Genomic DNA, 17,502 nt, shown 5'->3' with positions numbered 1-17,502 from the left:
CGCTGCAACTTCCTGGTCACATGCTCCGGTCACATGACAGCACGTGACCGGAGCTTGTCGCGCGGCCACTGTACTGTATAGACGGTACGGGAGCACGCCGGATCTGACAAACGGCAGAAAAGACGGATATGTGTTCGTAGACTTAACCTCTGCTCCTTTCACTGACTATGGGATTGATGGAGAAGGCAGAGTACATATCTTGGCTATTTTCAGTATACCCATAGACCATGAAGGATGCAAAGGTTCTTGAATGTGCACCTCACCATGCTTTATAATTTAAATAGTAATTTTTTTATTTTTTTTTGTTGTTTTTTAACCTAAAAAGTGAGAGAACTCATGACATCAAGTGTATTCAATCTCCATCCACCCAGCCTGACACCTTATACTGAGCAATGCGAGATCTCAGCAGGGAGGAGGGACACTGAGGAGCGGTTAATCAGATGAGGTTGAAGGAGATGGAGTGACACTTCCCTAAATATTTCTATAGCCATGAATTGTCAAAGCACACCATTCTCATCAGGTCTAAGATATCTAGTTAATGTATGCAGTTAACATGGTGACATAATCCTATTTATGTTTTTTTCATTATATGGTTAGTGATAGCTGCACAGTTAGTTAGTTACTGGTATTCCATTTTTCAAGTATTACTGTGCTACTAAGAAGTTTTGACTATCTTTTGCCTGGGTTCTGCCATCACGTAAACTCTGCCGCAGAACCCAATCCAGAAGCCTGAGCTGTGTTGACTAGAGAACATCTGGATTAAATGGATATATCAGAAAGAAAATAAACCGCTGCATGTTGTTAATGTGACAAAACCTGCACGTCCGGTATGATCAATGTCTTATTGTTTTTGTAACGGCTGAGTTAACTAAACCAAAACACTTTGGTCGGGGTCATTTACAAACTCTTCTCAATGATACAAGTTGCAATTACACAGACGGTATTACAGTGCCATTGTTCATCTGGGTTCTGTATAACGTGACATTCACGTGTCACTAATTACGCACGGTTTACTAGAGGTTAAAAAATAATAATTGGGCGTACTAGATCACGGTAATGTATTTGACTTTCCGAGCCTAAATAAGCTCATATGATGGATTGATACATATTATCTTGTAACTATTGAGATAATATCTACAATCATCTGATCACTTGCGCTGTATACAACAATGCCCCAGCATTGCTGTATATAGTGAAAATCACAATCTCCTTGAAAGCCCAGCCACAGGCAGGTTCCAGCACTGTAATGACAAGCATGGAGGTCTTCAGCAGACCCCCTGCTGGCATAGTAACCCATAGGTGACCCGCGATCACATCAGGTGCGCAATGATGGGAGCTTAGAATGCCGGCGAGTGTTAAATGCTACTCTCACAGTATGACCGCGGGATTTACCAGGTTAACAATCACGGGCGGAGATACAATCGCGATTATCAGCGGCAGATCCTGGATGAAACACACAGCCATTACTGCCATGTATAGGGCAGTCTCACCTCGTTCCATACACCGTACATATATGGCGGATGTCGTACAGCTGATAAATCCAAACAAAAGGGCAATTATTGCTTTTTTTCTGTGTATTTTTTTAACCCCTTAACGACCCATGACGTACTGGGTACGTCATGGATCGTGTGCTGGTAAACCCCGCCCCCTGCCGCCGGCAGGCTGCGGCGATCCGCGCACATATCAGCTGTTATCAACAGCTGACATGTGTGCCTGCTAGCCGCGGGTGTAATCGCTTCCACCCGCGGACATTAACCCCTTACGTTTCGCTGCCAAAATCTGGCAGCGATATGTATATGGGCGCCGCCATAACAGTCACTTACCCCGCCCCCACCGGAAGTCACGTGATATGATCACGTGACTTTCGGCGGTTGCCATGGTAGCACAGGGTCATGTGATGACGCCTGTAGCTAACATGACTCACTTCCTCTCAATGCCGGAATACAGCCGTCATTGAAAGTGAAGCACCAAATCTGCAGTTCTCAGCTCTGTAGCTGAGATCTGCAGATAGTGCAAAGCGATCGGATTGCTGATCGCTATAGCCCCCTAGGGGGACTAGTAAAATAAAAAAAAAAAGTAAAAAAAAAAGTTTTAAAAAATTTAAAAAAAAATAAAACCTAAAAAGTTCAAATCACCCCCCTTTCACCCCATTGAAAATTAAAGGGTTAAAAAAATAAAAAATACACACATATTTGGTATCGCCGCGTTCAGAAATGCCCGATCTATTAAAATATAAAATCAATGAATCTGATCAGTAAATGGCGTAGCGGCAAAAAAATTCCAAACGCCAAAATTACGTTTTTTTGGTCGCCGCAAATTTTGCACAAAATGCAATAACAGGCGATCAAAACGTAGCATCTGCGCAAAAATGGTACCGTTAAAAACGTCAGGTCGAGACGCAAAAAATAAGCCATCACTGAGCCTCAGATCCTGAAAAATGAGAACGCTACGGGTTTTGGAAAAAGGCGCAAAATGTGCGCCACGTTTTTTGGACAAGCTTGTGAATTTTTTTTAACCCCTTAGATACAAGTAAACCTATACATGTTTGGTGTCTACAAACTCGCACCGACCTGAGACATCACATAGATACCTCAGTTTTACCATATAGTGAACACAGTGAATAAAATATCCCAAAAACTATTGTACGATCACACTTTTTTTTGCAATTTTTCCGCACTTGGAATTTTTTACCGTTTTCCAGTACACTATATGGTAAAACTTATGGTTTCATTTAAAAGTACAACTCGTCCCGCAAAAAACAAGCCCTCATATGGCAAGATTGATGTAAAAATAAAAAAGTTACGCCTCTCGGAAGAAGGGGCGCAAAAAACAAAAACGAAAAAACGGAAAGTGCCCGGGGCTGAAGGGGTTAATTTTGTGAGCCCATGCATGGATTTTTTATTTTTAAAGGATATATGCTTTACATTTCCATGATTATGTAATTTATACAGCAGCTGGAAAGACCTAACCACGTCATACTCCATGACAGATATATAAGTAATCTAACGGGTCAGCATTTGTGGAAAAGGCCACTTTGCTAGGCCCACTCCACACAGGGCAGGTGATACAACCAACATCGGCCTCTAACAACCGTGATCTGAGCTAGCTACTTCACTTGAGCAAAGCGTTCCAGCTTAGGCGTCCATTGCGCCCTCACCCACGGGGGACATGATTAGAGGGTGCCAAAAAAAAGGCCAGAAAAAGATGAAGGAATCCTGCACACCGTTCCTCATAAAATTCTTCAAGTCTTTATTAACACATTAAAATCTTTAAAAATTGTGTATTCTGGGCACCCAGCCCCACCTTACGTGTTTCGAACATACATCCTTATTCATAGACATGCCAAAAAGGCCACTGTTGCTGCCTTGGTATTATTCCAGTGAAGCCCAGCCAAAATAAAGTCTTCATAGGTGACTAGTTTGCTTATCTCGAATAGTAAACGTTGTAAAAAAAAAATGTAAAAAATTGCCAAAACGGAATTTTACATCCCATGAAAACGGCAATAAAAAGTGTTCAAAATGCTGAATATGCCTTAGATTGTTACCATAAAAAATTACAGCTTTGCATTAAAAAAATTAAAAGTATAAAAACAACTGTCGACATTAAAAAAAAAAAAAAAAAAAAAAGAAAAAAATTTATGATTCTTGAAAACCCAAAAGTGAAAATCGGTTGCGTATTTCAGAGGATAATAGGTGAGCTCCTAAAACGTCTCAAAAAATGAATACCACTTATTTTTAAATAAAAGAGCAGACCCTACAGATTACAAAGTACATAATGTTTTACCTCCATGGTGATGTGAAAGGCTTCCACCATTGGCAAGAATCTCATCTCTAGCAGCAGTCTGAAAAAAAGAAGAAAAAAAAAAAAAAAGAAAAAAAGAAAAAAACAAAAAAAAGAAACAAAACAGGATTACTACAAGACAAATAAAGCATGGCTGTCTTTTTCCAAACAATCGCCACAAATTGTGTGTAGTATCTTAGCTCAGCATCATTCACCTTCAATGGAGTCGAGGTCTACAGATTGTGCTTTTGGAAGAAAGCAGACATGTTTTTTTTAACTCCTGATTAACCTCTACAATATACTGTACACTCGCCCGGATTGGTGCAACTCCACACCCAAACTAATTCTCCTGGTGTGAGTGTATTTATTTTGTAACTGTGTGTGTGTGTGTGTGTGTGTGTGTGTGTGTATGTATGTATGCATGTGTGTGTATGTATGTATGCATGTGTGTGTGTATGTATGCATGTGTGTGTGTATGTATTTGTGTGTATGTATGTGTGTGTGTATGTATGTATGGATGTATGTGTGTGTGTGTGTATGTATGTATGCATGTGTGTGTATGTATGCATGTGTGTGTATGTATGTATGCATGTGTGTGTGTGTGTATGTATGTATGCATGTGTGTGTGTATGTATTTGTGTGTGTGTGTGTATGTGTGTGTGTATGTATGTGTGTATGTGTGTGTGTGTGTGTGTGTGTGTATGTATGTATGTATGTGTGTGTGTATGTATGTATGTATGTATGTGTATATGTATGTATGTGTGTGTGTGTGTGTGTGTGTGTGTGTGTGTGTGTGTGTGTGTGTGTGTGTGTGTGTGTGTGTGTCATCACTTTATTACCTCATTTTTATATATTCTACATTACATTTACATTTCAATCTCAGTTAATATAGAAATTAAAGTTCACCTAAAAGACCATATATTATAAAAGACATAAGGCCATTATTGTATCAGTCAGTAAAAGTGGTCTTTTGACAAACTAATAAATATGAAACAAATTGTGTATAGCTAGAAAAGTAGAAAAAGTCATGGTAAATATACAATATATCACAAAAGTGAATACATCACTCCTATATTTGTAAATATTTTATCATATTTTTTATGGGACAACACTGAAGATTTGACACTTTGATACAATGTACAGTGTCAGTGTGCAGCTTGTATAACAGTGTAAATTTTGTGTCCGCTAAATAACTTAACAGCGCCCTTAATGTCTAAACTGCTGGTAACAACGGCAAGTTCACTTCTAAGTGAAAATGGCCAAATTGTGCTCAGTTAGCCAATTTCCCTACAAGGTTTCAGGTGTGAATGGAGAGCAGGTGTGTGTTACATTTGGTGTTATCCCTCACACACTCCTCTCATACTGGTCACTGGAAGTTCGGCATGGCTCTTCATGGCAAAAAATTCTCTGAGGGTTTGAAAAAAAGAATTGTTGTTCTACATAAAGATGGCGGAGGATATAAGAAGATTGTCAATACCCTGAAACTGAGCTGCAGCACGGTGGCCAAGGCCATACAGCGGTTTAACAAGACAGGTTCCACTCAAAACAGGCCTCGCCATGGTCGACGAAAGAAGCAAAGTGCACGTGCTCAGTGTCATATCCAGAGGTTGTCTTTTTAAAATAGACACATGAGTGCTGCCAGCATTGCTGGAGAGGCTACAGGGATGTGGGGTCAGCCTGTCAGTGCACAGACCATACGCCGCACACTGCATCAAACTGATCTGCATAGTTGTCGTCCCAGAATGAAGCCTCTACTAAAGAGGATGCACAAGAAAGCCTGCCAACATTTTGCTGAAGACAAGCAGACTAGGGACATGGATTACCGGAACCATGTCCTGTGGTCTGATAAGACCAAGATGGCGGCAACCAGGTGAAGCGCACAAAAACAAGTGTCTCATGCCTACAGTCAAGCATGGTGGTGAGAGTGTCACGATTTGTAGCTGCACGAGTGCTGCCAGCCGTGGGGAGCTACAGTTCATTGAGGGAACCAAGGGTCATGGGATATAGTAACCATGCAAGGTAGCAACCAGTGCCCCTCAATTGATCCAAGTGTAATTAGAACCAGTACTGACCCGTAATTGCAGTGGTAACAGCCTCCCAGCAGTCCCAACGTGCGTTTCACCTCTTCATTAGGGGACGTATCCGTTCAAATACATAATTACACAATATAGAGGCATCACAGTGACTGGAATATACAGCAATTATGGTGCGTTTTTTCTATAACCTAATTAGGGTTAATATTGTTTATTATTGCCCATAACTGTTATTTTGTATTCAATTATTTACATCCGGTCACATTGGCCTATTATTATGTATGCAGTTCCTTGTTATACTTTTGTATGCGGTATAGTTCTCAGATTTAGACTCCTTGTTGAATTTTTAGAATAATATTAAAAAAATTAAATAAAGAGTATTTTTTTTTTATTGAATTTTGGGTTTGTACCACTTTGTTTCACTGTTATAATTAATGACTGTGTGTTGAGAGGGCCCAAATTTACACTGTTATACAAGCTGCACACTGACTACTGTGCATTGTATCAAAGGGTCATATCTTCAGTGTTGTCCCATGAAATGATATAAAATATTTATAAAAATGTGAGGGGTGTACTACTATATGACCTGAAGGGTTTTTGCCAACATTCATAGTAGATTACCTCAATTCCTTCATAGACATGAACAGGGTCACTTATCCCTCTATAATTAAATGCAAAGTAGAAATATACACAGGCACCGGCATCATAGGTCTGAGTCACCCTAAAAGAGAAGAAAAATAACATTTATGTGCTGTATACGGGTCACAGGAACTCATAAAATGTATTATTCTCATATAGCATTTACTAAATGAGCGTCATGTACAGTCATGGCCGAAAGTGTTGGCCCCGTTGACGTTGTCCCAGAAAATGATTTATTTCTTACGGAAAATTACTCCAATGAAATGTTTTGTTACAAGTTTATTTCCTTTGTCTATTGGAACAACATGAATAAAAAGGAAAAAAATGCATATTGAACATGATTTCACACAAACCCCCAAAAATGTGCAGCACAAAATAATTAACACCCTCAACTAATTATTTGGTTGTACAACCTTTGGAATAAATTGCTGGAATAATTTCCTAGAATCCTCAACAAGCTTCTTTCACCTCAACTGGAAGCTTTGACCCTTTTTCTTTTACAAACTGCTCCAGGTCTCTCATATTTGAAGGTGCCTTCTCCCAACAGTAATTTTCTGATCTCGCCATTGCAGCCACTACAGAACTCTCCAGCGCTTGGTTTCCATCAACTTCTGGGAATTCCTTGAAATATGTTTGAGGTCATTGTACTGCTGGAATATCAACGACCTAGGATGCAAATCCAGCTTTTTGACACTGGGCACTACACCGTTACACAAAATCCTTTGGTGATCTTCACATTTCATGATGCCTTGCACACAGTCAAAGCACCCAGAGTCAGAGGCAGGAAACCAACCCCACAAACCATATTTGAACCTCTACCATGTTTTACTGTAGGTATTGTGTTATTTTCTTTGTAGGCCTTATTCTATTTTCGTTAAACAGTTCAATGGTGTGCGTTACCAAAAGCTCTATGTTGGTCTCATCTATCAATAAGACATTTTTCTAGATGGATTTTGGCTTATTCATGTAAATTTTGGCATACTTCAGTCCATTTTTTTGTGTCTCTATGTTAGCAGTGGGGTCCTCCTGGGTCTCCTACCATAGTTTTTCATTTCATTCAGATGTGGACGGATAATTCGCACTGACACTGATGCACCCTGAGCCTACAAGAAAGCTTCATTTTCTTTGGAAGTTGATTGGGGCAGCTTATCTAACATCCGGACTATCCTGTGCTGCAACCTTTCACCAATTTTTTTTTTGCCGTCCACATCCCGGGAGATTAGCTACAGTGCCATGGAATGTAAACTTCTTGATTATGTTGTGCACCGTGGACAACAGAAAATAAAGATCTCTGGAGAGGGATTTGTAACCTTGAGTGTTGATATTTTTCAAAATGTTGGTTCTCAAGGCTACAGACAGTTCTTTTCTCCTCAATCTGTTCTCCATCCTTAGTATACAGTGAACAGCAAGCATTTACCGCCATGATGGTACTGATGCACCTGCGCTATAGTGCAAGCTTTCTGACACCGTTCCGATCTCTGTTTTGACTGCAATCATGACATCACACATTACTGGTGCAGCAAATCACTGGACTTAGTGGCTTTACCAATGTAGGTGGCATGAGACAATGAGCTAAATGATTGGCTGCAGGAGTGATATGCACTATCGACATGTCATGGCTGCGGCCAAAACAGAGAGACCAGAGAAGCGACAAAGGGATTGAATGGAGGGAGGAGTGCCATTTGGCTTTGTTATTCTACAGGTCTGCAAGCATTTGCTGAAAGTGGGAAAACCCCTTTAAGGATTAGCTCATCAACATCAATGTAGTGGAAAGCCCCTTTAAACACAATCTAGTGTAAAAGCCACTAAAATTCACATTTAGGTCTGAGCAATGTTTACATTTGCAGGGCAGCCATCTCTAGCGCACCTCTTATACTATACTTGGCAGTTGTGTACACAGGGCGCCCTATCATAAGCGCAGCAATAAATAAGGATCCTGGTTATGAATCTGCTGTTATGGTTGTAAAGCATCAGAGGTCACAGGTTATCTACGTTTGTATAAAGATAGAAAATCCGCTTAGAAACAATCCTCAGGAGCTCCAACATGGGGATCAGTTTCCTTTATATAAACAGTGAAAGATTTATTTAAAGCAGGTCGGAAGGTCATAAATAGCGAATCATGCCACCGCCACTGAGTGCACAGCCTGACGTCAAGTGCAGATGTAACATTTCTTAAAATAAAGATGTCAGAAAGAAGTGCAAAATGAAATACTAATGCGAAAAGTATAAGGCTATGTTCACATGACGTGTTTTTGCAGTTTTATTTCTGTTTTCTGTAGCCAAAATTTTCACTATTGGGAGTAAAAATGTTGCGTATAAAATACAGCAAATGGCTGCATTTTTGTTACATTTTTCAGGCAGATCACGTGGGATTTTGTCACAGTACATGTTATTCATCTAAAACATTACAAAAACACAGCGCAAATGTTATGCTGCCTGTCTCACTCTCTGCTTTCTATGGATGAAAAAAAACTGCTGCAAAAATGCTTAAGGAATTGACATGATGCAGGTTTTTAAAAACATTACAGGTCCCAAATTCAGTTGTGTGACATTTCTGAAATCTCATAGCTTTTGCCGTTACTGTAAAACATAGCTTTTTTTTTTTTGCAGAAAAAGCACCGTATGTGAACATAGCCCAACTTAACACCTAACTATACATTTTGCGTTGCGATATCTTTATTGTGTGATAGTCTAAAGGTTTGTGCCCACGATCAGGGTTCACAGAGTTTTGGACACAGCATGTTTCAGCTGCGTCCAAAACGCTGCGTTGTCTAGTACAAGCACAGAGGATGGGATTTATAACCTGTTTCCCTAAAAATAGCCACTCCTTGGCTGGGTCCTTCCCGGAGGGATATCTGGCTATTTTCTGTGTCAAGACTCCTAACAGAGGCTCCATGGACCTTTTTGATTTGCATACTTCCCAGGGGGCAATGCACCTAGGATTTCACTGTGTTAAGCGCCTTTGTTGGCTGCCGGCAGTGTATTCTCTGGCTGGTCTCCCCGAGATCAGTGATTGTTTTGTCTTGCTGGTCTACTAGGTATTGCTCCCACCTGGCTAGAATCCTACTCCACACTGATGAGGGGCAATACCCTGAAACAGCTGTCTGTGGATGGATACCTGGCCTTGGTATTTCCCTTGTCATATCTTTAAACTTGTCAAGAGCTGGATATCGACTAAAAGGGCCACTTAATATGGTGGTTATGGTGGTCTCCTAAAAAGAGCCACTCCTTGGCTAGGTCCTTCCCGGGGCATATCTGGCTATTTTCCGTGTCGAGACTCCTCACAGAGGCTCCACGGACCTTTTTGATTTGCATACTTCCCAGGGGGCAATGCACCTAAAATTTTACTGTGTTGAGTGCCTTTGCTGACTGCCAGCAGTGTTTTCTCTGGCTGGTCTCCCCGAGATCAGTGATTGTTTTGTCTTGTTGGTCCCTAAAAATAAGACACGGTCATATTTTTTTGCCCCGAAAAAAGCACTAAATCTTATTTTCGAGGGAGGGCTTATTCTAAGGGAGATATGGTTGAGGGTAAGTTAACCCCCAAAAAATGCAAATCTCCATTCCAAGGACCGTCATACTTACCAGACCCCGGACGTCTGCATGGCTCCCAGGTGTGCTGTGATCTTTGGCAGTTGCTCCCAGTAGGTAGAGTGCACGCCGTCCTCCCCTTCTTCTGGCTGACACTGACACATCAGATCGCACGCACACGCACGCACATTCATCACATTCGGTGATACCACTTGTTTCCAGGTAGCAGGGGACTCTCCTGTTTCTACGATGCGTTCTACCCGCAGGTCCTGGAGCTCCACTGCACAACGTCACAAGTCCTTATGCTGCTAAAAAGCAATCGATATTGCTGGATGTGGGGTGTGTGTAATCTGTAGTGTGATTGTGTGTGTGCGTGTGTATGGTGTATGTGTATAATCTGAGGTGTGTGGGTGCGAGTTCTGCCGCAGGTCCTTGATGCGTTTCACTGCTCCCGTTTGGCATTTGGCGATTACGGGGTCTTCTCTCTGCACTATAGAAAGCAGACACCCCCCAAAAGAAAGAAGTGTCCTGCATTATTCTTTACCTTTTTTTTTAGCTGCAAGGACACTTCATTATTGAACCCAACTTGGGCTTATTTTCGGGGGAGGTCTTAGGTAGAAATCCCATGCCCATTGTGCGTGTACTGCCCGCAGTGTAAACTGACCTGCGGTGCGCTCTCTGAGTCGCAAGCATGTCAAATTCTTTTCTGCGGAGTTGCAAGCATTCTCTGCAGGGAGAACACAGCAATAGACTGCAGCGCCATGAATCCTGATCGTGGGCATGAGGATACTCGCGGCCCAAAAAGTCAGAACCTGCTGCATCCAGGATGCAGCGGGTCCTGATCATGTGCACATACCTGAAGATATGTTTCACACAACGAATGAAGCCAGGGATACGGCATCTGTATATCGAATTCCTGTGATTTTGTCTGTAATGTATAACGGGCTCACCTCCACAATACACACACCAATTTCTAACATTAGCTTTTGTTTTTCAAATATCTTGATCTTAGTGCAGTATTAAAAGGTGTTTTCTGCTTTCAATTAAAAATCTATGTATAAAACAGTTAACAGGATTGCTGGGGGTCCCACCAATCCTGATGAGGGGCAAATACCCCGAAACGGCTGTCTGTGGATGGATACCATGTTTGGCATAGGTGGTCTCCTTGACTGGAGACTGCCCTTCCCGTGGTTGTTCCTTCCCGGTGAAAGACCTGGCTAGTTTCCTGCCAGCGTTGAGAAACATGTGATGGTGTCTCCGCAGGCCTTCTTGCTTTGAATATTTCCCAGGGGGCATTGCTCTAGAATCACTGCGTTGAGAAACACGTGATGGTGTCTCCGCAGTGGTGGATGTTGATCTCCCTAAGGTCAACCATCCTTGCTCACATAGTCCTTTACTAGGCAATGCTCCCACTAGCCAGATTCCTACTCCACAGTGATGAGGGGCAAATACCCCGAAACGGCTGTCTGTGGATGGATACCATGTTTGGCATAGGTGGTCTCCTTGACTGGAGACTGCCCTTCCCGTGGTTGTTCCTTCCCGGTGAAAGACCTGGCTAGTTTCCTGCCAGCGTTGAGAAACATGTGATGGTGTCTCCGCAGGCCTTCTTGCTTTGAACCAATCCTGAGAAAGGGGTCTGCAGCGCTTCATCTGAACAAAGTGGAGGTGGAACATGTGCACTATCGCTCCATTCAGTGTCTATGAGACTGATAGAAATAACAGAGCGCTGACCGAGAAATGGGGCAGGGCGCATGGTCAACCGTCGATCACTACAGACAGAGCTCTGGACAGCCCTTTTTCTCAGGATCCGTGGGGCTCCCAGCCGTCTGACCACTAGCAATCAGTCAAGTTCAGTTTTCTTTCGCAACTCCCCTCCATACACATCATTGACTGATAATTTAGACGTTCTCCATGGGGAAGTAACTGCCAGACTCCAGTGGCAGCAGCTCATTTCTCTGCAGAATTAAATTCACACAGCCTTACCCTCAACGGAGTCGGGAGGCCCCCACATATACTATAAGGCAGCCATTAAAGTTACCAACTTGGCAAAAACAATACGGTCTACAAAGTGACCCCATCCAATGTTTGAGAGTATGTCCTATTGTATGGCTCTATTAGGAGAGCCTTCTGGATCCCCTTTTTTGGGAATGTAGACTGAAACCCTGATACAGTGCTCTGCTTAGAGTACAGTATAAATGTGAACTAAACCATAGTGAGCTGGTCCTGCCAAAATGGTCAGGTTGAAGCAAGTGAAAAGCTGGTAAGAAGGGGTTTAAACACCCCGCTTCCGTACGGAAGATCAAATGAGGTTCATTGAAGATAAGGTGATTTTTATTCGGAACTAAACCAAAACAAAATCACAGGATGTACATCCTGTGATTTTGTCCTGAAGAAGGAGCACTTAGCACCGAAACGTGTCGAAAAAAAATAACCTTATCTTCAATGAACCTCGTATAATCTTCTCTATGGCAGCTAGGTGTTTTAACCCCTTCTTCCCAGCTTTTCACCTGCCTCATCTTGCACGGGGACTGCAGCAGCAGGCTACTGTTTCTCAAGCCATCATGGTGGCTGTGACTATCACAACTACCCCAGGTGAGCAACCTCCTGTTATTAGCACCCAATCACCACCTGGGTAAGACCCTATTTTGCGATTCTTGTCTCTCCAGCTCCCACATATTAAAATTGTCAGGTTCATCCGACTGCTTGGGACCTCTCACCCTGAACAGACTACACAACGTTGGAGTACTGGAATTTTACAGCAGAGAAACGAGTGCACACAAAAAAAGGAAGAAAAACATGACGAAGACGAATTCCTTAAAAATAATCAGACTCTATATAGCCATCTATAAAAAGTACTTCCTTACACATCTATATTTAGCTGTCAAATACAAAATCAGATTTTATCGGCCTCAAAAGAATCCTATATTCTACAACTCCCTCATGGTGCAAAAATATAAAGGAGAGTATTGAAAGCACTGCCTGTTCTGTGAATCAGATACACAGAGATCCACATATCCCTGCAAGCATAGCCCAGACACAAGAATAAAGGAGGCAGTATTTCCTTTGCTTGTGGAATCCACTGAGCTGAAAATGAATTGCTGACCCGCTGCATTACTCTTGTTGAACGATTGAATAGTACAGAAGCTATTAAATTCCAGCTGTTAAAACATATTCATAAATGTGAAGAGTCACACACAATATTCATGCTGCATGCAGCACAGTCAGCACTGCAGGCAGGCTAATCAGCACTGATCTAGAGGGAGGTTAGAAACCCATGACTTCAGCAAGAGCTAATATCTAGCACACACATGCAACATATATATTCACTAGGTAATTTCCAAAGGAACGGCCCAAAATACACTGAACAAAAACATAAACGGAACACTTTAGTTTTTGTTCCCATTTTTCACGGGCTGAACTCAAAGATCCAAGACTTTTTCTATGTACACAAAAGGCTCTTTTCGCTCAAAATATGGTTTACAAATTTGTCTATTGTATTTTTCGTTTTATAAGACGCACTGGATTATAAGACGCTACCCAAATTTAGAAAAAAAAAAAATTGGGTCTGTCTTATAATTTGATAGTGTCCTACCGGGGTGCGGCAGTGGTGGTAGAGCGAGGTCACGGGAAGCATGGGCGGTGCTGGTGCAGGACGATGCTGCAAGAAGTGCGGGGGGTGTAGAGGATGATCACCGCAGGCACTGTGAGGCATGAACATCCAGAAACTGTAGTCCGTGTAGGCTTCAAAGAAATGGCACCCGGAGTCGGCGCATGCGCAGATTGAGCTATCAGTGCAATGACGAGCCAAGATCTCATCTGTGAACACGTCACTTCAGGACACCATTTTCCTTACGTCCGCTGCTGGGAGATCAATGAACAAAAGGCAGCACCTGCACAAATGAGATCTTGAGCTGAAAGCTCAATCTGCGCATGGGCACCATTATTTGAAGCAAGCACTGCTGACATCTTCAGGATGTCCCCTGTCTCACCCCCTGCAGCGAGCACCGCCCAAAGAACAGCACACAGCCAACAGCATCGCCCCTGCCTTCTGTAACCCCTCTCTACCATCCCCCGGTAAGCTATATTCAGCTTATAAGACACACCCCTCCACATTTTGAGCTCAAATTTTTGGAAGAAAAAGTACGTCTTAACTACGGTAATACGGTGTTAGTGAGCACTTCTATCCACCTCACAGGTGTGGCATATCATGATACTGATTAGACAGGGTGATTATTGCACAGGTGTGCCTTAGGCTGGCCACAATAAAAGGCCACTGTAAATTGTGCAGTTTTACAGTATTGGAGGAGTCCAGGTAGCGTTAAGAAAAGCAGTCAGTATCTGGTGTAAAAATCTTTCGCCTCACGTAGTGCAACACATCTCCTTCACATAGAGTTGATCAGGTTGTTGATTGTGGCCTGTGGAGTGATGGTCCACTCATTTGCCCACTCAAGTTGGCTATGATGTCAAACTACAGTGAAATGCAGACCCTGATGAGGATGACGAGCACGTAGATGAGCTTCCCTAAAATGGTTACTACAGAAATTCCTTGTTAATGCAAACCGGTTGTTGTAGCAGCTGTCCAGGAGGCCGGTCTCAGACTATCTTGGAGGTAAAGATGCTGGGCGTAGAGGTCCTGAGCTGGTGAGGTTACATGTGGATTGTCGTTGTGAGGCTGGTTGGTTGTACTGCCAAATTCTCTAAAACGTCTATGGAGACGTCTTGTGGTAGAGAAATGAACATTCAGTTTACGGGCAACGGCTCTGGTGGACTCTCCTGCAGTTAGCATGCCAATTGCATGCACCCTCAAAACTTGTCACATATGTGGCATTGTGCTGTGTGATAAAACTGCACATTTTACAGTGGCCTTTTATTGTGGCCAGCCTCAGGCACACCTGTGCAATAATAAACCTGTCTAATCAGCATCTTGATGTACCACACCTGTGAGGGGGATGGATGTTCTTGGCAAATGAGAAGTGTTCAGTAACAGAGATTTAGGCAGTTTCAGACGTCCGTGTTTAATCAGGAACAAGTCACACGCATGGTTATGGTCATACGTGTGTCACGAATATGTCATACGTGTGACATCTGTTTGCATACGTGTCCCATGTAGCAGAGAAAACACTGGTCTTTTAAATAAAGATTTTCTGTATTCACCTGTATCCAGTGCCGTTTTCTTCAGCTCTGCTGCTCTTTATACTCTTAGAATATTCACCGCAGTGAGGGGCTGCAAGCCGGAGCATCGAGGTGACAGCGCTGGGTACACCACAGTCGAGGATAGCATCACGGGGACAGGTGAGTATTCATAAAGCAAGAAGTGTGCGTACAGTGACGTCCAGGAGGTCATTGGAGTTCCCAATGAACTCTGATGACATCCCCGCTAGAGAGTGTGTCAGGACAGTGACTTCACGGGTTCATCAGAGTTCAATGGGAACTCTGATGAGTCCCCGATGCTGACCCCGTGATGCTCCGGCTTCCAGGTCCTCACTGCACATGCATGCATATAGCACACACATATATACACTGAGCACATATACACACGTTTATACACCGAGCACATATACACACATTGCAGACACACATGGATACACCGAGCACATACACACACGTAGCGCACATGCATGTATATACTGAACACATACACACGTATTATGTATGTATATGTAATATACGGATTAATGAATGGGATAGATAGATAGATGAGAAAGACCTATATAATGTCCCACCCCCCTGCACTGCATATTCTAAGCTGGCACCCTTTAGTGACTTTCATGTGGCACTAAAGGGTGCTTAGCCTTGTATTTAGCCAAAAAATAAATAATTTTAAAAAAACGATGTCGGGTCCCCCCTATCTTTTGTAGACAGCTAGGGTAAAGCAGACGGCTGCAGCCTACAAACCACAGCTGGCAGCTTCACCTTGGCTGGTAATCCAAAACAGAGGGCAACCTCTCGCTATTTAAAATTATATAAATAATTTAAAACAAAAAACGTGGGGTCCCCCCAAATTGGATCACCAGCCAAGGTAAAGCGGACAGCTGTGGTCTGGTATTCTCAGACTAGGGAGGTCCACTGTTATTGGACACTCTCCAGCCTAAAAATAGCAGGCTACAGCCGCCCCAGAAGTAGCGCATCCATTAGATGTGCCAATCCTGGCGCTTCGCCCCAACTCATCCCATTGCCCTGGTGCGGTGGCAAACGGGGTAATATACGGGGTTGATGCCGGATGTGTAATGTCACCTGGCATCAAGCCCAGCAGTTGGTGATGTCACGCGTGTATCAGATACCCGACATCACCAACCCAGTCAGTAATAAAAAAAAAAAAAGAAAAAATAGATAAAAAAAGTTTTATTTGAAAAAACACTCCCCAAAACATTCCCTCTTTCACCAATTTATTGAAAAGAACAATAAAATCAGGGTCCGGCGTAATCCAATAAGAGGGTCCCACGACAATCCATACCATAGTCAATGTCCCAGTCAATGAAGAACAGAATGTTCCCCATTGACTGGGAGAGCAATGCAGTGACCTGAGCTAACATCAATAGGTCAGCCCAGGTCACTGCAGGGGATGACTAGCGGTGCTGTCAGGAGGTTAGATGAGATCATTACCTGCGGTGATGATCTCCTGCTCTACTGACGTCAGCGCCGTCACTGACTTCTATGCCCGCTGCGTTCTCAGCAGTATCGCGAGAGCCCGTGACGTCACCACTAGTGACAGTCTCGGGCCGCCCGCGAGACGTGACGTGAGAACGTGGCGGGCACAGAAGTCAGTGACAGCGGTGACGTCGGCAGAGGAGGAGATCGTCACAGCAGGTAATGATCTCATCTAACCTCCTGACGGCAGCGCTCGTCATCCCCGCAGCTGCACGCACTGTGATAAGCTGCTGATACACTGCAGTGGGAGCAGCCACGGGGTTGGCAGGGAGCGGGACACAGACTGCACGGGCACTCCTGCTATCCTAAGCACTGTAAGCAGGGGGCCCGGTGCTGGCGGTGACACCGTGGGCGGGGAGAGTACGGTGGGGCGGGGGAATGTGTGGGAGGGTGCAGGGAAGGTGGGCAGGGACTCCACGCACAGTAGCAAGCCCAGCAAGGCGGCAACAAGCTGTTCCCAGATTTGCATGTCAACATGGTCTTGCCCATGTTGACATGAAATGACCGGAAGCAACAAAAATCGCGGCAGGAGCGGTCACATGACCACTCTGAGCCGGGGGAGAGGGGCTGACAGCAGGGCAGGTAATTGGTCACTATCTGCTTACCTGCCCCAATGTAGCCCAATAAGGTAATAATAAAACAAAAAGTCAAAATAAGCCGGATAACCCCTTTAATCTCCTTTGTCGCCGATGGGTGGCAACAAATGTTGTCTTCTGCCAATGGGTTTAAGCATATTCTGTTTTCACTACTGAACGCTGGAATAAATATAACTGATGACAAACTATAATAGGTTTTCAATGGGTGGAACAGGAAATTTTATTGGATAGGAAAAGGTTAAGCAGCAGGACTTCTTGTTTGGACTACAAAGTCAGGC

General features: G+C 43.3%; 1 protein-coding gene across 1 annotated transcript in view; it reads right to left on the bottom strand.

Moving 5' to 3' along the window:
• AGPS (alkylglycerone phosphate synthase) overlaps positions 1-17,502 on the bottom strand; it is a 289,261-nt gene that overhangs the window by 33,562 nt on the left and 238,197 nt on the right. The window contains exons 18-19 of the mRNA XM_075317376.1: positions 6,435-6,534; positions 3,784-3,841 (exon numbers count right to left, since the gene is read on the bottom strand). Coding sequence (XP_075173491.1) covers positions 3,784-3,841; positions 6,435-6,534 — 158 coding nt within the window. The remainder of the gene's footprint in view (positions 1-3,783; positions 3,842-6,434; positions 6,535-17,502) is intronic.

This window comes from Anomaloglossus baeobatrachus, chromosome 7, assembly GCF_048569485.1.
Source record: "Anomaloglossus baeobatrachus isolate aAnoBae1 chromosome 7, aAnoBae1.hap1, whole genome shotgun sequence".
NCBI lineage: Eukaryota > Metazoa > Chordata > Amphibia > Anura > Aromobatidae > Anomaloglossus > Anomaloglossus baeobatrachus.
The sequence above is the reverse complement of the archived record's forward strand: the minus strand, read 5'-3'. Positions and strand labels throughout refer to the sequence as shown.